The sequence below is a fragment of the Medicago sativa genome, chromosome 7 (genome assembly GCF_051527215.1).
Source record: "Medicago sativa cultivar Bolivia chromosome 7, Bolivia_mono, whole genome shotgun sequence".
Taxonomy (NCBI): Eukaryota; Viridiplantae; Streptophyta; class Magnoliopsida; order Fabales; family Fabaceae; genus Medicago; species Medicago sativa.
This window is the reverse complement of record NC_140755.1, coordinates 13,786,077-13,808,973: the sequence shown is the minus strand read 5'-3', so window position 1 is coordinate 13,808,973 and position 22,897 is coordinate 13,786,077. Positions and strand designations below refer to the sequence as shown.

The 22,897-nt window shown below is 34.0% G+C and overlaps 3 protein-coding genes and 1 pseudogene across 4 annotated transcripts; all 4 read right to left on the bottom strand.

The window, feature by feature from the left end:
• Positions 1-4,452: 4,452 nt before the first annotated feature.
• LOC146904423 (phenolic glucoside malonyltransferase 1 pseudogene) lies at positions 4,453-6,034 on the bottom strand (annotated as a pseudogene). Its single transcript, XR_015018283.1, has one exon. The product of XR_015018283.1 is annotated as a phenolic glucoside malonyltransferase 1 pseudogene (transcript).
• A 1,343-nt stretch (positions 6,035-7,377) lies between these two features.
• On the bottom strand, positions 7,378-12,365 carry LOC146904422 (uncharacterized). The gene is made up of 6 exons (XM_085724997.1): positions 12,081-12,365; positions 9,985-10,539; positions 9,761-9,875; positions 9,074-9,364; positions 8,869-8,970; positions 7,378-8,021 (listed from the first exon to the last, which is right to left on the bottom strand). Exons 4-6 carry the CDS (start codon positions 9,326-9,328, stop codon positions 7,554-7,556), a joined length of 825 nt encoding a protein of 274 aa, XP_085581123.1. The 5' UTR covers positions 9,329-9,364; positions 9,761-9,875; positions 9,985-10,539; positions 12,081-12,365; the 3' UTR covers positions 7,378-7,553.
• A 943-nt stretch (positions 12,366-13,308) lies between these two features.
• Positions 13,309-14,803, bottom strand: LOC146904421 (uncharacterized). Its single transcript, XM_085724996.1, has one exon. It carries the CDS (start codon positions 14,800-14,802, stop codon positions 13,309-13,311), a length of 1,494 nt encoding a protein of 497 aa, XP_085581122.1. The 5' UTR covers position 14,803.
• Positions 14,804-14,825: 22 nt separating this feature from the next.
• Positions 14,826-15,908, bottom strand: LOC146904420 (uncharacterized). Its single transcript, XM_085728287.1, has 3 exons — positions 15,647-15,908; positions 14,911-15,536; positions 14,826-14,858 (listed from the first exon to the last, which is right to left on the bottom strand). Exons 1-3 carry the CDS (start codon positions 15,906-15,908, stop codon positions 14,826-14,828), a joined length of 921 nt encoding a protein of 306 aa, XP_085584413.1.
• Between the last annotated feature and the right edge of the window lie 6,989 nt (positions 15,909-22,897).

Genomic DNA, 22,897 nt, shown 5'->3' with positions numbered 1-22,897 from the left:
AATTGTTTTTGCCCATACGCCCACCACCCATCATTTCTGAACACCGAATCTTCAACAATGACCACTAATTTTTGAATTTCGAATTGAATAAAAAAAATTAGGGTTTTAAGTTTTTTGAATTAGGGAAGAACATTGACATCAATTCATGGAAGAATTTTGGGGGATTTTGAACTCTAGGTGACAAATTATAACATTAGGGTTCCAAATTTATATATTTGGGGAAGAAAGAGTCGTTAATGAGGAAGATGAGAAAGAGCCCTTAATGAGAAAGAGGAGAAAGAGTTGTTGGCAATTTTATGAAAATCCATCAATTTGGTCCCTGCTTGCGTGTCATCTGACGTGGTAAGCCTTGTAAGAGGTTAACGTTACATGTCACCTCCGTTAACAGACCAACTTAACGGAGGGACTGATTTGATTGACATTTTGTAAATTCAGGGACTAAATAGCTATTTCGCAAAATTCAGGGACGAATTTGGCCGATTTTTTAAAATTCAAGGACGAATTTGAGGTATTAGTCTATAAAATTGCTTTAATTACACTTTTGACATTTAAGTCTTGTGAATTTGTAATTTTGGACTTCCATAATTTTTTGAACGATTTTGGACTGTTTTGTTTTTCCGTTTGTGATTTAGTAGTCCCATCTAACTTTTCTACAAAATTTAAGCTAATGTGAAATCATTTACTGACTTGACATTCAGATACGGATCTAAGATTAGACTTTCGGTGCGACTAAGTTAATTGTGTTAAACAATTTATTTAATGAAATTATATATTATGTACTATGTCATAAAAAATAATAGTTTTAGTAGTTTTATTTGAGGTAGTTTTATTAACTAAATTCATTTTTAACCTTAAGAATTGCTAATTAGAACAAAATAAACCATTAAATTTCTCTAACATTTCATTCTTATAGACATCCTTTATATTGAAAAAAAAAACATGGAAAAAATTGGTGTGGCTAAGTTACATGTAGATCTGTCCATGTGACACCCAGCTCTGCTTTAGATAAAAAAAAATATCAAGGTTTAGCTTCTGTATGTTAGAGTGAATGAAATCCCTAATTATGGTTTCAAACTTTTTAAAAATTCTTTATGTTTTTAGTGTTCATTTTTAAAAGAAAAGTGACATCTAATTGATCTCATACATGCTTTATACATTCTTTGTTTTTTAACCAATTTTAGTCTAACAATTTTAATTTATTATGAAGTGAATCTCAAAATTGTATCACAATCCCCGAAGGATAAGAACTTATTCGTGAAGTCATCACAATAAGATTTTATTTGATAAGAGTAAGTTTTCTTCATCATATAATTTCATAAGTTCTTCAACATTGGAAGATAATTTCATAAGTTGTTCAACATTGGAAGATGTTGAAGACTATTGCTGAAATAAAGAGTTCTTGGATTTGGAAGGTTACTATAGAAGAATCATCAAATAATTCTTTAATTTTGCATTGCCTTTGACTCGTTTGATTATAATAGATCAAGTCCTCGTATGCATTGTGAAGTGTGACGAATGTTTTCAGAAGTTCAAAGAGAAGCTTACAACAACGCTGAAAAGAAATCATGAGACTCGACTAAAGCTATTTGTATAAGGAAGTCATCTAATGGGGTAATCAAATCGAAAGAAATTAACGAGTTTCACCCATTTAAAAATTGAGGCAAGATTTACAACGTCTACCTTTCTATTTTACGACACAATAATTATTGTTTATATCGCATCACCTATCTGCTCAAAGCTAACAAATAATGGGTTGTTATCGTCAAAATTTATGTGCTTATGTTCTTTAACCAATTTTGGTGTAACATGTTGATCTTGTGCCTTAGAAGATACGAAATCAATGAATTAATAATATGCATTATCTTTATAGTGTAACTTTTAAGTGTACCCATCTATATAGGAAGGGTAATCTTTTTGCCGACATGTTAGCTAGTTTTGGTCAGTGGCGGATCTTCACTTATTTTCTTGGGGGTGCCAAATGCTTTTGTATACTCCACTTTTAATGAACGTTTATATATTACAATATTTCAAGTAATATCATACAATTATAAGTGATCTGGTGGTTTGAATTGCTTTAAATAAGCGTTGTGTTGCGGGTTCGATTCTCCTTTTGGGAATGTTTTTTTTGATAAAATATTAAAAATGCACAAGAAAATATCAAAAATACACTGGCTAAAGGGTCGAACACACGACCTTTAGCCTTGTAAAAGCACCCCCTATCCGCTAGAACAACTGGAAATTCCTTTGCTGTATTATGGATAATACTATATATATAGTAAACTTGGGGGTGCCATGGCACCTGGGGTCTCAATAGAGATCCGCCCCTGGTTTTGGTCACACCATTGTTAATGACAATAGTGGTCCATTTGCCCTAGATATGTATGTGTCAACCTATTGTTTTTCTTAGTTTTTGATGGGTTTTTGTTTCGTCCCTCCATTTTTTTTGTCTTTATTTTCTTTTGTTTTTTAGTATATGTATGCAAGATGATGTGCATTTGACGTATAATGTTTTTGAGGGTCATCATAGATGAGATGTCAACAACCATATCTAATGTATGTCTCATCTCATTGTTAGTTTGAAAAAAATTATAAATACAATAAATAGTTTTTTTTAAAGAAATACATTAAATAGTCTTAGAAGTATATAAAATGTGTTGTATTAATTTTTTACTGGCTGTTAGAAATAGTGCTGCTATTTATTAATATTTTCAGTTATTTTAATAAAATTTTCATTTGGATGAATTTGACTAAAAACATTTGGACGGACGACATTGGCAAAAAAAGTAATAATAATTGGACAAAAAACCACCTTCGATAAAACATTTGTTCTTTTTGTTTTCTGTTACCGCAAGGAATCTTAAGTCGATCAAGTTCCATCAAACAAATGAAAGAAAGAGACAACTGATATTTGAAATAGTCACAATTTACAGAAAGAGAAAGCCAGCAAATAACATGCAGCTAATTTCTTGGTGACGTTTGGAGAAAATGGAATTTCTATTTTGAAGCTGTGATTGACTAGTGTGATGTGGCTACCTATTATTCATTGGTTGTAGTGGAATATGTGTGTTGAATTTTCAGAAAAAAGTTGGTTTTTATTTTGAGAAATGATATTTTGACAACTACTTTTTGACAACTTTTGGACAACTTTCTCTCTCATACTCACATGATGTTGTTATCCTCTCTCTTCCTTTTTCTCTCCATTGTTTTTGACCAATAAGAAGTGAGAAAAACAAGGTTGTCAACAAAGTTGTCATCAAATGGATGTCAAAATATCATTACTCTTTTATTTTTACTAAAGAAAAGTTTTAAGTTAACTAACGTTATCAAGCTTCCTTTTATAACCTCCACAATTAATGTTTTAAGCACTCTTAAGCAAAACCCAAAATGAATTATGTTGCAACAGGGTATACGGGAATAAGTTAAGGAAACCAATATAGTAAAATTATTTTGGAAAATCTATTTTTAATTTGGATAGTTACAAAATTGTTCGTTCTTTCTATTAATCAAAAACGAAATGGTTGTTTTCAAGCACCACAACGACAGCCAAATCAAAACATCATCACACACACACACAACAATCATCTTACTTTTTGGCGAAGCAAATCAGCAGCGACAAAGGTGGTCGAACAACCCAAAACAAATCTACAAAGAAGATTCGCAACAAACAAGTAACGAGTCAGCACAACCTATATCAAAAAGAGAACCTAGAAACAAAAATTGAAACGAATCCAGAAAGTGAGGAAAACAACTTGCAGCTGAGCATCCATATCTGAGAACTAAAACTAGAAACTTGACTGCCGAAAGGACCAGCCGGTGAAAAACAACCTCTAGCGAGTCAGAAAGATACATAAGTATGGAACACCTAACAAATATTACCTTGAATCAATGCAATGACGATAAGAGGAAACATAAAAATGGAAACCATAAAGATTAAAACAACTCAAACCAGGCCGTGAACATAGAGCTAGGCCTAGGTCATGAACCACATTAACCCATAACGTTGAAGAACCATATCCTAAATAGTGAATCGCATAACAAATCAGGGAATCCATAAAAGGCAACCACAAGAACATCGATTTCCCATTTCAGAACGAAGCCAGATTTGGAAAAGGGTGGAGCCATTGTTGGACGTGGCGACATTTGGGGTTTAGGGGTGGTACAACGGAGATTGTGTGCACCACCGATGGCGTAAGGTCACATCTTGAGGGTAATATTTGTATTTTGAAGGATGTAAGGGAATGGCATGGTTGGAGGTGGTTGTAGGATCTTCTCTCTCTAAGGTTAAAAATCAACTTCATCTATTATGCTCAATTCAATTTATCTTTCAATTATCTTTTACTTAAATGTATTCAAATACAAATCAACTTATATTAATCTTTTAACCAAAATTGGTTTTTTAAAATCAATTTATTTGAAAAATTTCGTACCAACAACATTACAAGCTAAAACATATTTCAAGAAAAAATAAAGATTAATCTTTATATTTGCACTTGCTCTCCACAATCAATTAATGTGAAGTCCTTCAAGAAACAACGTTTTAAAGAGATCCATTACATGCTTATCTAGAACAAGCCCAACTTCAATTCCACCTTTACCATCTTTGCTCTCTGCCAGGCCAATTGTTAAACCTCTATCCACCGAAACTATCTCCACCTTTGTTGGTCTTCCCCACCCAAAATCAATCTCATAAACACCAAATCTATTAGATCCCGCCACTCCTATTATTTCAAATCCTTCACTTGACAAATAATTGAATTTACTAAACCCATCACTAGCTCCTTCAAGAACACCCTTTTCATTTATCGTCTTTATTTTCTCATGAATACACTTAGCAACTAAAAACACCCCATCTTCATTTATGTAATCCAACGGTTTTGTGTCAACCAAATGTCCCCACACACAATTTCCAAAATAGTTATTTGGTAGTGATGGCTCTAACCTTGCTCTGCAATCTACGGTGAATCCAAATGCAAACTTCTCTTTCTCCATTTTAATTCCATGAATTGCTTTTGCCAAACAAACAAGGGCATAAGCACATGTGAGAACAAACGATGATAAAGTGGGTGGCTTAGAATTTAATTCATTTGTGTCCAATAATTCCCATTTTGATAACACCATTTGCTTTATCTTGTTCAAATCTTCACGTGTGAGCTTGAACGTAGCACGAAGAGAGTCTTCGAGCTTTGGTTCAAAAGCTAAAATCTTCAAGCATCTTTCGTTTCCTTTTTCATTTGGGAACATCTTAGTAACGATCTCTCTCCAATTATTTGTGAACTTATCACCAAGTTCATCTGGGTCTTTGACGATATTCCAATCAAACAACGGTTGTAATTCTTGCAACAAAGGTTGTGGTTCTTCGGTTTCAATGTTTTTGTTGCATAGATAAGCCCAAGCTTTGATAAACATGGTTGAAGATTTTCCATCAAGAACAGCATGGTGAGTGCTTATTCCAATGGAATAACCACTTTCTGGAAAAAGGGTTATCTGGACTGAGATAATAGAAGCAAAAGAATCTGTTGATTCTAAATGGGGAATAAAAGAGCGAGACAAAGAAGCTTTATGGGGTGAGTTTTCAATAACATGATTGAAATCTAAATCAGACTCTCCAATGATAAAGGAAACTCCATCATCATTGGGATTGAATTGGATGAATGGTTGTGGAGAATCAGAAGGCCAAACAATTTTACCGGATAAAGGAAGAAAGTGTTGGAGGGTTAAAGATAGTGAAGATTTGAGAATTGGAACAAGTTTTTGGAAAAAGAAAGAAGGATGTGATTGTGAATTTGGGAGGGTGTAGAAGAAAACACGTTCTACTGGATGGAACCTAAGCCAAAATATGTCAAAGAAAGTAAGAGGGGTTGTTGTTGTTTTTTGGGTTGATGATGGAGGAGTAACTTTAATGTGTTCATGGATTTTAATGTTGCTCTTGTCGATGGAATCCATGTAAACCAGAGGTAGTGTTGTTTGAATAAATTTCTTAGCTATAAAAAGATTAGAGGGAAGCTCTATTGTAAGGGAAAAATGAAAGAGAGATGTTTGGAAAAGAAAAGAGTTCAAAGATATAAGAGGGGAAAACTTGAATATTATGATAATTTATGTCGGGAGTTAAAAACTATATAGATTATGTAGCAATTAAAAATAAAGACTTAAAGAACACTATGGTGTCTTATTTCCGGAAGAAAAAAAATTAAAAACAATATTGTGTCTCATTGTTTGTTTGTGTTTCCATTCGGTCTCAAATAACAAAATAATATCAAATTAGTCTCCAGTTATAGTCCAAATAATATCAAATTTGTTCAATATATTTTTTTTGACAAAAAATTTGTTCAATATATGAAAATTTTATCGATTAATTTGAGTATCATATTTTGTTTAGTGCTAAATTGAGCCACAAGCAAGTGTGTGAAATGAAATTTAAGTATTTATTCAAAACTAATTTATCACCTCATATAATTTTCGTACAGACAGCCGTCATCTTCGTTGCATGATAAAGAACTAAGAGTGAAAAATATGTGGTCATAAACGTTTTGTTGTTGTTTTGGTATCTTTTTTTTCCTTGGGGAAAATAATTTTTAAACAGCCAAATGAATTTCTACCACTTGATAGAGATATAAATATGATAGAGTGATATGATAAATTGATAATGTGATGATAGAAAAAGATAAAGAGAGTTTAAAAGTCACAACTCAACTGACAAATGTCGAAATTGCAAGAACGAATGTCGTGACCCGGGTTCGAATTTGAGACCTCACAGTTGTGTGTGAGTTTAATTTTAGTGGATTACCACATCATCTAATACCAAAAAAATAAAATAAAGAGAAAATGAAATGTTGAATATCACTACAAGAAATGTTGCATTTTGCCAGGGGCAGAAGCCCTGGCAAAATGCAAAAATCCATGGCAAATGGACATTTGCCAGGGGTTTTGCCAGGAGCAGAATCACCAGCAAATCTGCTCATCGCAAATTGTCCTGCCAGGGGTTTAGCTCCTGGCAAAATGAGCTCCTGGCAGAGGCCCTGGCTCAACCCCTGGCAAATTGTATCGCAGCTTTTTTGACAAATTCTGGTCAATGCAGGCTTTTGCAGACTGTGTCAGCATCACATCAATCATTTTCAAAACATGCCAGGGACATTGCGAGGGGTTAACCCCTGGCAAATTGTGTACGAATTTTTTTTAAAAAACGTTATTAAAATATTTAAAATAAACGTTTTTATATTGTTTTTTTATTTCTTTTTTAAAAAATTGTTTTAATAATAAAAATTATTTTAATTAACTTTTTTTAAAATAATTTTAAAAAACGTTTTTAAAATGATTTTTTAATTTAATTGGTTTAGAAAAATTAGTTAGCAATGCAAATTAAAATAATAGCACACAATATTGAGTCTAGCATCATTGAAATTAAAATTGTATGAAATACTACAAACCATAAGTACCTAATAGAAATTGTACCGGGAAGTATAAGAAACTTCCCCAAATAATACAACAAGAAATTAAACAGTTGAAGGCACGAGAGAATATTTCATAAAGGGCACACATCACAACGGGGTCCAACTTCAATCCTCCTCATCATCCATATCATCCTCCTCATCTCTATCAACCGGATAAGGCTCAACATTTGGACTTAAAACCGACGCTCTAGTGTGGGAGGGATCTTGAGCATGTGCTTGCCGAAACTGAGTCAGCTGCTCCTCATATGATCTTTGGCGGTTAAGCAAATCTTGCACAACCGCCGCTTGGCTTGCCATTTGTTGCGTGAGCTGCTCTTGTGTCAATCTCTGGATAAGCTCCCGCATCTCTGGCGTCAGCTCAGGCTGCTGGGAGGATCCTTCACCGTGATTGAGGGTGAGTCTAAGTGTTGATGCAACACTACCCTTCCGGTAGTTAGCAGCCAAGTTACCAAGACCATAGAGCTTGCCTTTCTTCTTGTCGCCAACAACTTTTCTCCAAGTACGGAAGGTCAAAGAGTGATCAACAGTTAACCCTTCATCAATAGCCTCGGCAAGCTGCCTGTCATACTCCTCCTGTTCAAATATTAAGAACTCAATTAAAAGAGAAAGTGGCATAAGCACTGAAGCAGAGGCAGTGGTTAGCAATTTCAGTTTTTTGAAGCACTGTCTAGAGAAATTTACATAAATAGTAGAACAAGTCTGGAATTTCAAGCAGGTAAATTATATTATCAACTTTTCATCAATCTGTCTCCTCCTAGTTTGGTCTTATCACCCACTTGCATGTTATATATAGTCATGAAAACATGTCACTGTAATGTGCTAAAATAACTACATCGAGTCCAGGTTACTATATATTATCAGTCATGAAAACATGTCACTGTAATGTGCTAAAATAACTACATCGACTCCAGGTTACCATATATTATAACACAACTGAAAAAGGATGACAAACTTGCAACAAAATAATCTAACATTTAGATTCATGCCAAATTGAAATAGGTTTTAATAGTTTATCAAAATTCTGGTTCTAATAGGATGAAAAAAATTCAAACTCTATCAAAGAGACAATAAAATGCAGTCAACCTATAAAAACAGTTAGCCTATAAAAAACAAATTAATGCAGTTAAAGATTGCAGCCTACGTAATCAGAGTAACCAAGGTGTCCTTAACAAGGTGACCAAATATTCTCATTACAAGGAACAGAGTAATCAGAATGCTATTTCACTATTGCAAATTTGCTCTTTGAATGCTCTTTGAATATTCATTGCAGAATGGTCTTTGAATATTCATGTAGCAGTTTAATCAGGTGAAACAAATAAAAATAACCAAATTTGCTCTTGCACTCGCGACACATAAACATTTCATGTACAGAATAATAACATTAAGGCGTAAAATGTGACATATAATTATCAAAGATTACCTGCACTCTCCTAGCACGCTCATCGCAGTATTGGCCCGAACTATTTTTGTGTGTTTCGTCGTGAAGCTCGTTAATAAACGGATCCCGACGTAACCTCCGTGCCTATTTGTCACAAGAAATAAATAATCAAATTTAGTAGTATTGATTTTAAACAATCAAATTTAAATATGATATGGAAAAATAAATAAAAGTTTATTCTTTTTACCAAACGCTCAGCATGCTCTCCGTTGCTCAAGCAGCCACCGGTGTGAATGCATCCTCCCTTTTCCGACGCCCGGTTCTTCTTTGCTTTCTCTGATTTTTCCTTGAACTCCTGAGACGCCCAATACTTAACCAAGTCATCAAAGATAGGCGGGCCAATCCAATGTGGCCGCTTTCTTGTCTCCTCGAACCGAGTACGGGCTCTTCTAAGCAAATCTGAAAGACGCGCAGAAGCTCTAATATGAAAATTACGCCGCATTATTTCATGATACACGGCGTCCCAAGATCACTTACCCTGCAGTCACACGGATTTAACCGACCATTAGTTATCAGCGAAAAAAATAATATTAATATCTGTTGACTGAGGTGTATGCATATCAACTGATAGTCTTTAGTAACAAAAAAAAAATACTATTTAAGGAAACGGAAACTTGCAGTCTCTTTGCATCATAGACATTAACATAAAACAATAATACATATAAGAACATTGTTATCATCATATGTCTCAATCTCTCATCAAATATGCAATTGCAAGGAGATATTGATGAAATAGGCTTCCTAGAGACAACATGTTACATGAGTGAACTATTTAATGAACACTGACTATTATAACATATTAAAGAAAATTAGTATACTATAACAATTGTGTATATGAAATAAAATAAAAATTATGATATATATTTAAAGTAACCTGAAAGAGATTAAACCAGCGCTCTTTCTCATTTTCATCCACATCACCATATGTCTTCCAAAAGTGATTGTAGCAGTTGTGAATGATCGCTTTGATAGCTTCAGCCGCCGGTTTGCTAGGCAAAAAGATGAAACAATAAAAACTCATAATTAAACATTACTACAACTTAAAATATACATAAAATAATTGAAATTGAACTATGTAGCTAATATAATAATACTTACGAGTTTCCACTAGGCTTTAAGATGAATCGACCACGAGAATCTCTCGGATAATCCGGGAAATCATCATCAGACGGCTCCAGCTCTCCACCACCATTCATCTGGGAAGCACCATTCCCTTCGACCACACATTTTGTTGTTGGGGTTGTGGTGGGTTTTGTTGTTGTTGGGGAAAGGGTGGGTTTTGTTGTGGAGGGATTTGTTGTTGGGGAAAGGATGGGTTTTGTTGTGGAGGGATTTGTTGTTGTTGGGGAAGATTTTGTGGTGGGACTGAATATGGTGGGAAATGATAGCTCGGAGGGAAGGTCCCAATAGGAGGTATGGTGCCATGATGTCCTGGATGTACTAGAGGGTACATGTAAGTGGGAGAAGGAGCAGAAACCATAGCAGGAGCAGTTCCAGTAGCTTGAGGGGACCCAGATGATCCTTGGCTAGAAGATGCAGTAGAAATTACAGGCATTGGATTTAATCTAGCTTCTGTTGTTGCGTCCACGACATGAGTACTATACCGTTTCCTATTGTTGCCCTTGCACTTTCCTTTATTTTTCGGAGGCATTCCTAGATATTTATCAATAACAAAATCATCATATCAATACAATAAATCATCATAACTCAATTAAACAACGCACATATTCATTCATATTGAAAATAATATCCTTACAATTAGAACAATATAAAGCTACTATTAACTTTGTCTCTAGGCATAACCGGAAAAAATTTCTTCATCGTATAATTCAAAAAATCAATTTCAATATGGCTGCAATAGTTATTTATGTCTAAAGAATATAGTTTACAAACTTAAAATAAATAAACTAAAGAAATAAAAAATTAGATTAGCTAGCTAAAATGGGTTGACCTTATTTTGGATTCATTTTTCTTAGGTCCATATCTGTCATATTTTTTTATCACGTAGCAGCCATACAATAGAGCAGAGAAAACATAGAATATTGATCTTAAAACATAGAAATTTAACATGAACCATACACTTATACCTCTACCCCACAAACACCATAAACTTCCCAAAATCAAAGTTAAAACAGGATGAATGATTGCAGAAAAAATCTAGTGTGTGAACCTATTACATTTGTGTTGACTCTTTTGGTATCATTAACAACAAGAAATATGCATTTTCAGCAAAACAAGGATACATAACAAGATAAAAAAGATGATTTTATGAGAGATTACACGATTGTAGAAGTATTTTTTTTATTTTTAATAAAGCTGAGAAATGAAATAAAAGAAATAAGGAGCGGCCTGAACCCGTACAGAAATCAATCCATGGAGATCCTAGAGAAAGGTAAACCTAGGCTATCCCTAGCATAAAAGGAGTAGAGAAAAGGTGGTAAATTGTCCCACCATTGTGATGAGTACATGGCTAGATTTTGGCCATTTCTGGCTAAGGCATCGGCAACCGTATTGCCCTCTCTAAACACGTGGGAGCAAGTGCAGCTAATAGAATTACAAAAAGACACACAATTCTGCCACCTAATTTTCATACGCCAAGGGACATTAGTGTTGGTGTAAAAGGCTTTGACAACACTCAAAGAGTCAGTTTCAAGCCAAATGTTGGTGAGCTGCATTTCTTTTGCTTTCTCCATAGCATTCATGCAAGCACAGAACTCAGCTTCTACAGCTGAAGCATAACCAATATTCCGAGTTAATGCTCCAAGAAAAACAGAGAAATGGGAACGGATAACAACTCCTATAGAACCGCAGGAAGGAGAGCCAAAAGATGAGCCGTCACAGTTAAACTTTTGTGAGGACAACATAATTTTTTGGTAGTACAATATTAGTAAAAATGTTTAGATCAATATTTGTCAACTAGCCACAGACTCTGCTGACTAAACCAGAACAAAAAAACTGCAATTTACATAAACAATCTCTTAAACTTTATAGGTCACTAAACAACTGACTTAACTTAAAACTAATTCAACAAACATTATAAAATCAAAGTTAAAATCAACATACAATAAAACCCTAATTCAACATTATCAATATAAAATCAACAAACAAATTAATACATCCTAATTCAATTTCAACTTACCAATTTCAGTAACCAAACCCTAAAAATTAAAATAAATTTCAATTTATGTACTTACCTAAAAGAGAAGAAGAGAGGAGATGGTAATGTACTGGCCGACTGAGAGAGGAGATGAGAAGGGCTAACCGTCTGAGAGAGGGGACAGTGGTGGGTCGTAAAACCGAACTGATGGACGGTGGATCTGAAAACTAACCGTAGGAGAGGAGAGAAAGAAAACACGTTTTGCAAAGGAAAGAAAAAGGAATGGAAAGGAAAACTAACCCTAGATTGGAAATATAAATGAGTTATGGGCTGGGCTAATAATATAAAAACATTGGGCCTGAGCTGGTGTGGCTATTGCCACACCCTGCCCTGCTCAGCCCCCCCCCCCCCCCCCAATACAACAATACACTAATTATAATCCAAAAACACTTTCATTGACTTGATCCCCTTCATCCAGATCCCCTTCAATATTGGGCTTTTCGAAACCAACATCATCCTCATCATTTTCATCTTCATTAGGAGTTAACAAAACAGCAGGATCAATATGATCCCCTTCAACTTGTGCATCACGCCAACCTGTAACCGGCTCAACTTCAATTAACTCATTAACATTTGAAATTTCATAAATTTGCTCAACTACATCAGTTGTTTCTTCAGTCTCAATGCGACCCCTTGGTTTTGTTTTTATTCCAACCGACCACCCTCGTTTGCGTGGTTGCGTTGGGGGATAAGGAACATAGTACACTTGCCTGACATTATGTGCCATGATAAACGGATCATACACATTATACTTTTTGTCCACTCGAATGTCAACATTGTGGCTTATTTTGTTCATTTTTGTCCACCTAGGCGAGGGATCAAACCAATCACAATAAAATAACACCACTCTATCTTGATTGTAAAATAACTCGTAAACGTGTTTGATCACGCCATAGAAGTCATCTGCACCTCCTTCCGTAACTCCTTTTACATATACACCACTATTATATGTCTTCTTCCCCTCACTCCATGATTGGGTATGAAATTTATATCCATTTACGAAGTATGTATGATATTCAGTGGCACATTGTAAAGGACCTTGAGCTAAACCTCTTAAACGAAGGATTTCATCCGTTGGTTCGGCATCGAATATTTTTTGTTTAAACCAGCCAGGAAAATATTCATGTATGTAACCAGGCGAATCATCACCAAATTCTTCATAAAAGGTGTTAAATTCCCTATACCAAAATTAAAAACAAAGTTAGATGAGTTTTAACTTAATAAATAATGTAATGGGAAAAATGTGTAATACTTTTGTTTTATACTCACTCAAGGTATGGTTTAACCTCCGCGCAATTAATTAAGACATGAACATGAGCTGATCGATACTCTTTCGGATCTACCATCCAATGTTCCCTTGCCTTACCAGAATGACGACCAGGTAGATTGAAAACTGATAAGGTCAACGGGTCTCTTTCACAGTCAACATAAACTTCATTTCGTGTAGTGGTTGGAACAAGCACACGGTCGATGAAGTAATGACCGAGAAAGTATGAGGTTTCCTTATGAACGTAAACAGCACAGATCGATCCTTCAATTCTAGCCCTATTTTGAATAGATCGTTTTGAATCTCCCATGAATCTTTCAAAAGGGTACATCCACCTATATTGAACAGGCCCGCCAAGCTTAGCCTCATATGCCAGATGCACCGCAAGATGTTCCATAGAGTCAAAAAAACCTGGGGGAAAAATTTGCTCAAGCTGACAGAGTATTATTGGAATTAACTTGTCTAATTTCTCAAGTTCATCGACTCTCAAAGTTGAAGCACAAATGTTTTTAAAAAATTGACTGATCTTAGTGAGTGGATTTAACACATGGGTGGGTAGTGAACTAAACGCACTTGGGAGTAAGTGCTCCATGAAAACATGATTATCATGACTTTTCATTCCAATTACCCTTCCAGTTTTAACATCGGCACACCTACCCAAGTTAGAACAATATCCATCAGGCATTCTCAAATCTTTCAACCATTGACAAACTGCCTTAGCTTCTTCGGAAGTTAGAGTGTATATTGCCTTGGGTTTCAACAACTTTCCATTCGGTTGAGGTTTTAACTCCAAGTCCCTTCTTTTACAATACACTTCTAAGTCTTTTCTGGCTTTCTCATTATCTTTGGTCTTCCCTTTAACATCCATCACCGTGTTAAATATGTTGTCAAAAAAATTCTTCTCAATGTGCATTACATCAAGATTATGTCTGAGCAAGTTATCTTTCCAATATGGGAGGTCCCAAAATATACTCTTTTTTGTCCAATGGTGGTCAACTCTGTATCCTGGTATTGGGACAGTTGTTCCAAAATCAGTGACTTTAGGATAATCACTAACCCTTGTGCACACCTCTTCTGATGTGATTTTAGGGGGCAGGCCAACTACTACTCTCCGATCCTTCAGGAAGCCATTCTTACTTCTTCTAAACGGGTGATTTTGAGGCAAGAAACAACGATGATCAAACCACGAACTCTTCCCTCCATTTTCCCAAGTAAACGCCTTCCTATTTTCCATACAATGTGGACAAGCCATTTTCCCATGAGTGCTCCAACCAGACAACATGCCATACGCTGGAAAATCATTAATTGTCCACATCAAAGATGCTCTCATTAGAAAATTCCGTTTGGTTGAAATATCGTATGTCAATTCTCCAATCCACAACCTCCTCAAATCATCAATTAAAGGTTCTAGAAACACATCTATGCCTGCTTTAGGGTTATCTGGCCCTGGAACAACACACGCCAAATACATGTACGGCTTTGTCATGCACATCTCGGGAGGGAGATTGTAGGGAGTTACAATGAGCGGCCAACAAGAATAGGGTTTCCCTGATGCCTGGATATATGGAGTGAAACCATCAGAGCACAATCCAAGTCTTACATTACGCGGATCTGCTGCAAAATTAGGATATACTTCATCAAAGTGTTTCCAAGCTTCCCCATCAGATGGATGTCGCATGACTCCAGCCATTTTGTTTGAATGATGCCACGTCATATGACAAGCAGTTTTCATCGATGCAAACAATCTTTGTAATCTTGGTATTATTGGCAAGTAAAACATTGTCTTATTCGGAATCCTCCCACTCCTGGTTAGACGATACCGTGGACTCTGACAAAATTTGCATTCCACCAATGCTCCGTCATTTTTCCCAAATTCATTGTCATAAAACAACATGCAGCCGTTTATGCAACAATCAATCTTATCAACTTTTAATCCCAACCTCATCACCAACCTCTCAGCGTCATAATAAGTTGTTGGCAAATTATCTTTAAAAGGAGTCACATCCAACAACATCTGCGTAATTTCATCCACGCCTTTATCAGCAACACTATAATTTGCCTTATGAGCTAAAAGTCTGACACGCATTGATAACTTTGATTGCGTACACCCTTCAAACAACGGGACATTACATTCACTCAACAACTGGTAAAATCTCTGGGCTTGCTCATTTGGGGGTTGTTCGCCTTGTTCATCTTCAACATCATCATTGTAAGACAATTCCACACCTAAAGCATCAACGACCATATCATGTTGAATTGCTCGTTGTCATCCACATTTACTCCACTACTCGAAGCTTGTGCATTGACTCCCGCCCCAAAATTTTGAAATTGTTCACCGTTGTAAATCCAAACCCAATAATCAGGCATAAATCCAACTTTCTCCAAGTGTTTCTTCACTTCATTGGGGTCAGTCTTTATATATCTACACGCATATTTCAGACACGGACATCTTATCCCTCCCTCATCTTTACAAACTTGTTGTCCCCATGCCCATGAAATAAATCCGTGAACTCCTTCCACAAAATGGGGTTTTAATCCTCTTCTTCCCGGAAACGTTCTGTCATACATCCAACTACGATAATGCTGATAATACTCCATCTTTGGCACCTTCGGCTAAAACATTCACATATATAACGATTAGTTTTTTCCCCAAGTATCGCTACTAACACAAATTTTTTCAACATAAAAAAACTAAATAACCGATTACGTAGGTAAACTAAATTGCACAAAAATTCTTTACATGAATTTTTTTTTATGTGAATAACATTAAGCTATTTTTTTAATTTTTTTCCCTAAATAAACACTTTTTATACTTTTTCATTTAAGTTATTTTTTTAATTCTAATTACTTATAATAAAATCAGTTTTATACTTATTCATTTAAATTATTTTTTAAGTTCTAATTACTTATAATAAAATCAGTTTTATACTTATTCATTGACATTAATTTTTTAATTCTATTTACTTATAATAACATCAGTTTAATACTTATTACACCAACAAATTTAAAACTTTAATAAATAACATATTTTTTAATTAAACTTTAAAAAAATACGGGTTTTCCTTAAAAAAATACGGTTTTAAATAATAAAAACATTTTTTATAAAAAAAAATTCGATTCTGGTTTTTTTTATAACATATATATCAAATAAAAAGAAACTAATAGATCTAATAAAAAAAAAACTGACAGATCTAAGAAAAAAACACATATTCAACATACATTTAAAAAAAAGGACATATATTCAAGAGATGATCTAGACAAAAACAAACATATATTCAACATGCATTAATACTTCACCAAAAAAAAACATGCATATTTATTATTAAATACAACAATATATATAAAATTATATGCCAATATAAGAAAATAAAATAGAAGCATAAAAATGTAGGTGTAGTAATTTACCAAAGTGAAAGAAATTAGTGTTGTTGAAGAAGAGTGTGTTTTGTGGAGAGTAGTTTTTGGTGGTTTATGCTCACTGTCAAGAATGGAAAAAAATTTCTAAGTGTTGTGACATAAATGAAAGGGAACGATGCAATTTATTGTATAGATGCAATTTGCCAGGGGTTATCCGAGGGTCTTGCCCCTGGCAAATTCCAGTCAACTCATTTCAGTCCTAGTATACAGCTATTTCGGTAGCCTTTGCAGGCTTTGCTGCCAAATTTGCAGGCTTTGCAATTTGCCAGGGGTTTTTGGTGGCACAACCCCTGGCAGAGTGTTGTACCGTCCTGCTTTTTCTGACCACAAAATAATCTTTTCTGCTCCATACATTTTGCCACGACTTTTGTGAGGGGTTGCTCCTGGCAAATTTGCCAGGAGTTTTCCCTGGCATATCTCCTGGCAAATTTGCCAGGAGTTCTTGCTCCTGGCATTGTTCCCTGACAATATGCATGATTTCTTGTAGTGATATATATATATATATATATATATATATATATATATATATATATATATAGAGGGCATTTTTAATGAGAGGACTTTTTAAATGAGAGGGTGAGAGGAGTAAATAACAACCCTTAGATTAAAATAAAGGGTTTAGATCTTTTCACACTTAGTCTGCATGCTCCTACATTATTTTTATCGCCCTCTCCTTTGTCTCTCTCCCTCCCGTTCATCTTCTTCTGGGTCAATATTTCTCCTCTCAATACACTGCTTCATTAAGAAATTATTAAACTGTATTCTTCATGAAATGTTTCATTGAGACACCTATCACCTATCAAAATATAATATTAGTAATATTGATTTAGTTGATTAATTGAAACTCACACTCTATCCTTCATCCTCTCTCCCATATGTTCTTCACATCTTCATCGTTGGGCTTTGGAGAAGCTTATAAACACTTAATTATAAATATTATTTGTTGGTTAAATTCTGAAATGTTGGCAAATCTAGTTAATTTGTGATTCATCGTCTTTTCCTCTCTGTTATTTAAATAAAAAATGTTCAATTGAAAAATTGCAATTTGCAATCCCTGAATACGTTTTCCAGCAAAACAACTCAAAAATCCTCGGTGAAAATGAATTCAACTACTGCACAATCCAAAAACGATGCTAGAAAATTTTGGCGATGGCGAAAATACGGTTGACGAATGACAAGATGAAATTACGGCGGCAAGATGGCTTCCAAAAGGGAACACCCCTCTCTCCCCTCTTTGCAAAATCAACGACGGTAGCACACAGTAAAACCCAACCATTAGGTTTTGATATTGATGTGAGGAAAAAATGTAGAAGCAGAAGCAGATGAGGGTAGGCGAGAGTGGAGAAGATGAAAGGTAGAGGATGTAGTGCATGACCCTTTTTAAAGAACAATTAAATCTGAAGCGTTGATTTTGATCCAATGGTCCAAATTAATTCCTCTCATCCTCTCATTATAACTACTCCTCTCACTTGATATGCCCTATATATATATATATATATATATATATATATATATATATATATATATATATATATATATATATATATATATATATATATATATATATATATATATATATATATATATATATATATATATATATATGAGATAGGATCCGTTGACACCAGGTGTCAATGGATTCGTTGACACCAAATCTCAACCATCTATTTTATTAGATCTAAAGGCTAATAATTGTTAGTTAAATCAGCCCACCTGAACCTTCTCCTCTCTACTAACCTATCGCCCGCAATCGTTTTATTCTTAATCAGCTGTAAAGAAGAAAAGTCTGAACCTAAAGGCAACAATGGAAGCCAAAACAATTCTGAATTTTCACAGATCACTTAAGGATGGCACAGCCACAACAATTCTGAATTTGTTCATCATCGAGAATCGATTACCAATTCAATTAAATTTAAAGGATTTCCATTTTATCAAAACCATAAAATTGATTATATATATCCATAGATCATGCACCAAGCAGATAATGCACCAAACCGATAACATCTTAGAAAGTCAATTCTTAAACCTAAAACTTCACCGGTAGAAACAAACCTTCCAATTGAGATCAGTTTTATATATTTGAAATAAACAAGACATGTCTTCATGAGTTATATTAGAGGAATTAACTAAGATGGAATGGATATACACAAAAGAATAATGTTAGGTGGGTGTGACGAAAAGTGATGATTTTAGCAGATGAAATGAAGAGAGTATCATGATACCATGTTTTCAATTTATGTTTATTCGGTGAACCAAAAATCTGTGCCATTGGATTGAATAAAATTAATGGTTGAGATTTGGTGTCAACCAATCCTAACTCTATATATATATATATATATATATATATATATATATATATATATATATATATATTGGTAAGAATATTCAAATAGAATAATTGAAGTTTCCTTAGAACGGCAAGGTAAAATAGTTGTCAAAACATGGTTAGAGGATTTTTAGCAATAGGTTACAAACATTAAGTTGTGGAAAATTTCATGATTTGAAAGAAACAGAAACTAAAATGTATTGGGTGATAAAGTCAAAGGTATACACGGCTTTGGTTTTGTTTCTTTTTTGCTTCTGGAAGAACAACTTTTGTGGCCATCTCATTAAAGAGAGTGAAAAGCCAGTTCTATCGTAATCCTCCTATTCATGGCCCACTACTGGTCAGTTTTTGTTTTGTTGTCAACTAGTCTAGTTGTTGGAGACTCAATTATTTTAAGAGGGCTTCTATGGTGAAGTTGTTTTTGTGACTTTTTTGGAAAAGTCGCTTATGTGGCTTAATAGAAGAGTGCCACGTGGATGTCTTTTTAAATTGGTTAATTGGAAAACCGATTTTAAAAAGCATTTGTTTTTGGAAAAAAGATATTTTTAATTTCTTTTTTATTTTTATTTTCATCTTTATCCCTTAGGATTGTGTTCCTGGCTCTGATACCAGATTTGAAGTGGGGTTTTCAGCGTATTTTTCACGAGCTTCTTTTAAAAGTTTCTCGATATTATCTAAACCTTGAAAAGGTTGTAGAAGTATTTTTGCTCTTTTTCTTTGAAATTCTATTTTTTGGATAGAGTTATTGACGGAATTTTCTTCAATTTCATTTTCTAGATCTTCAATTAGATCTATATGCGTTCTCATTAAAGATTGAGCTTTATACATTATTTGTTTGAATGTTATTAGATCATAATACCATTCTATATCACTTACTAAGCGTTGTAACCTAGTTTTAAATAACCTTAGTTCTTCTTTTAATGTTAAACCAGGCATATTTATTTGTTGATTTGCCAGCGAAGGTTTTCTTGTTCTAACATTTGGTCGATTTCTATTTGTTTTAACATTTGTTCGATTTTTGTTAAACCTTGAAAGGGTTTTAAAAGCATTTTTGCTTTTTCTTGCTGAATACTTGTAAGAGTATTCAAATCTTCTATTTCTTCTAATAACTTAGAAATAGAACCTATATGGTAGAGTATTAGATCCTGTGCAGCAAAAAGAATTTGTTTTAACATAATTCTTTCATTTTGAAAATTTATTTCAGCAACTATTTCTTCTAGTTTTTTCTTATAGAGTTGTAACTATGTTTTTAGATTTAATCCAGGCATTTTGACTTTTATAGTCTTTGATTAATTTTATTAACCTGTATCGATAAAGTTTTTATAGAATCATGTAGATCTTTGAGTTCTTTTTCTCTGTTTATTTCGAAATCCTTTCTAGGAGGTTCGAATGAAGTATTATTTGAGGATGAGGCATCATCTTCAAATATATTTTGAGAACTTAATGATTTATTAAAGTCTTTTAGATCGGGTGATGTTATTCGAAGGCTTTGGCTTTTAAGCAATGGTTTCTCTGTTTCTTCAAACAGATTATTTTCTGCTTTTATTAAGGAAAAGCTATTTCTTGCGAAATTTTTATAGATTGGTGATTCCAGAGAAACTAATGGTTTAAACAACTCATCGATATGAATTGTATCTTTTCCTAAGAATTCTATGCTATGGTGTGAATTACTCAGAGCATAATTGATTCTATAATAAATTGTAAAAGGATGATTACCTTCTTTCATGAATTTTGAATTTTCCATTTTATAATGAAAAACTATGGATCTATCTAGATCTATATCTTTTAGGGATAATCCTATTTGTAAATTTATATCAAATTTTATTTTTCCATCTTTAAGATTACATTTTCCTTTTGCAATCATTGCATGGTTTTTGTCTAAAATCCTAGAGTCTTCTAGGGCTATTTCTAAAGGTGAATTAATACCTTTCATGAAGGTACTTTTTATTAAGAATTGAATGGTTGATATATGAATATAACCAATTTTTCTTCTTTCGTTTTCAGAAAACGTTTCAAGTCTCTTTATGATTTGTTCTTTGTTTATAGTGGATATAGCTATTCTTCCATTAGTTGTTTCAATAGGAATTGCTTCTTCCCCTGTTACTATTCCAAATTTCAGAATATTTTTTCTTGAAATAAATTCTCTCAATTTACTAAATTTTCTTTTAAAATTTTCTTCAGCAGTTAAAGACAAATCTGCTTCTTCTATTTTATTATCTATTATGCTATCAGCATAATAACTAGATGTTCCTTCAAAGTATGAAATTTCAGTCATTCTTTATAAGAATATGCAATAAATTCATACCTGATTATTTCTTCAGAAATATGGTTGGTTTGCTTCAGCAATTTGATTTCTTCAGCAGTTTTTTCTGCTTGTGTTGAATTTTTCCCAACTCAGGGCGAATTCCTCCAGAGTATTACCTCAAGAATTCTCAACTATAGTGCTTTACCACTATAGGACCACTAGTTCTTAAAACTAAGAGGCAAGCTCATATCAAACTGATATAACTTATATTGCTTCAATTCATGGTGATTACAAATGAGCTTCGAGGCCCTTATTTATAGGATGAGAGACTCACAAGTTGGCCTTCATAGTTGGCACAACGTCTCTTTCCTTTACAGCACACGAAAAGAAATGACAGGACAGAAAGAAAAAGAAGACGTAGAAAAATATGTTACATAATTGCCATAGAGATAAGGCTTATCTCTAAATGGGTCCCATGCCCACTAACTTTCTACATTTTCTTCGTTGTTAGGTGATATGTCACTATCATACAACGATTCTTTGTCGGCCACGTTATTCATGTCTTTTGCACACCACTTGCATTGGTGTCCTTTGTATTTTTGAAAGTGTCGGCAGCACTCCTGTTGAATTGGGTCGGGTAGATGGCCCAAGTCTGTTTCAAGCCCACTAAAGTTTTCTTCGAACTTTAGTATTTGCTGAAGGTGTTCTTCTCTAGCTTGTTTTCTTGAGTCGCTATAGACTAGAAAACTTTCTTTTGCTGTGATTACCCTGAAGTTAGGTAATTTTGATCCAAATCTGATGAGAGTATTATAGAATTTTTCCATTTGATGCAGAAAACATTCTGGTCTTGGATCTACATCTCTATCATCATTTGTTGGATATGAATGATTTGAAATACCAATCTTGATTAAGTGTCTGGCTTTAATAACTTCATCGTCTTCAAACCATGGATAAGTTGAAGTAAAAGATAAAAAGAACTCTTTACCTTTTGCAAAGTTATTGTTGAATTTATAAGCGATATCGCCTATATCTTTTGGAAGAAGTTCTAATTCATGGATCTTCTTTCCTGTATCTTCTTGAAGATACATTGTTTTAATCATTCCACAATCATAGAATGATCTTACCAATTCCTTGCCTATGCCTGGAACTGTTACAACTTTGACTTTTATCCCATTGTTGCTAGGATAAAAACATCCTGCTTTTAATTCTTCTGAATAGTTGGTTAACCATCTCCAGTTTTTGTAGTAGTCTCCAATGGTGACTTCTTTAACGAGCTGTATTTCTCCATAGATAATTCTATCTACAGATATCTTCTTTTTAATCTCCATTTTTGATGGTTGGACTATGTTATTGGTTGTTGCAACTTCTTTGTAAACAGCGTTGTAGGCTGTTTTTGCTTCTTCAAGAGTCATATAACCCTTGTATCTGACATTTTTGCCTTGTGTATGGAGTTTTGTGGTTTCCCAGTTATGGTAGATACCTTTCATGGGTCCATCAAAAATTACATATGCTTGCTTTCTGCCAAGTTGACTATCAATCTTCTGGCTTGTTTGTTGATCAATGGATTCTTTTTCTTTTCCATTTTTTCTTTCATCTTCT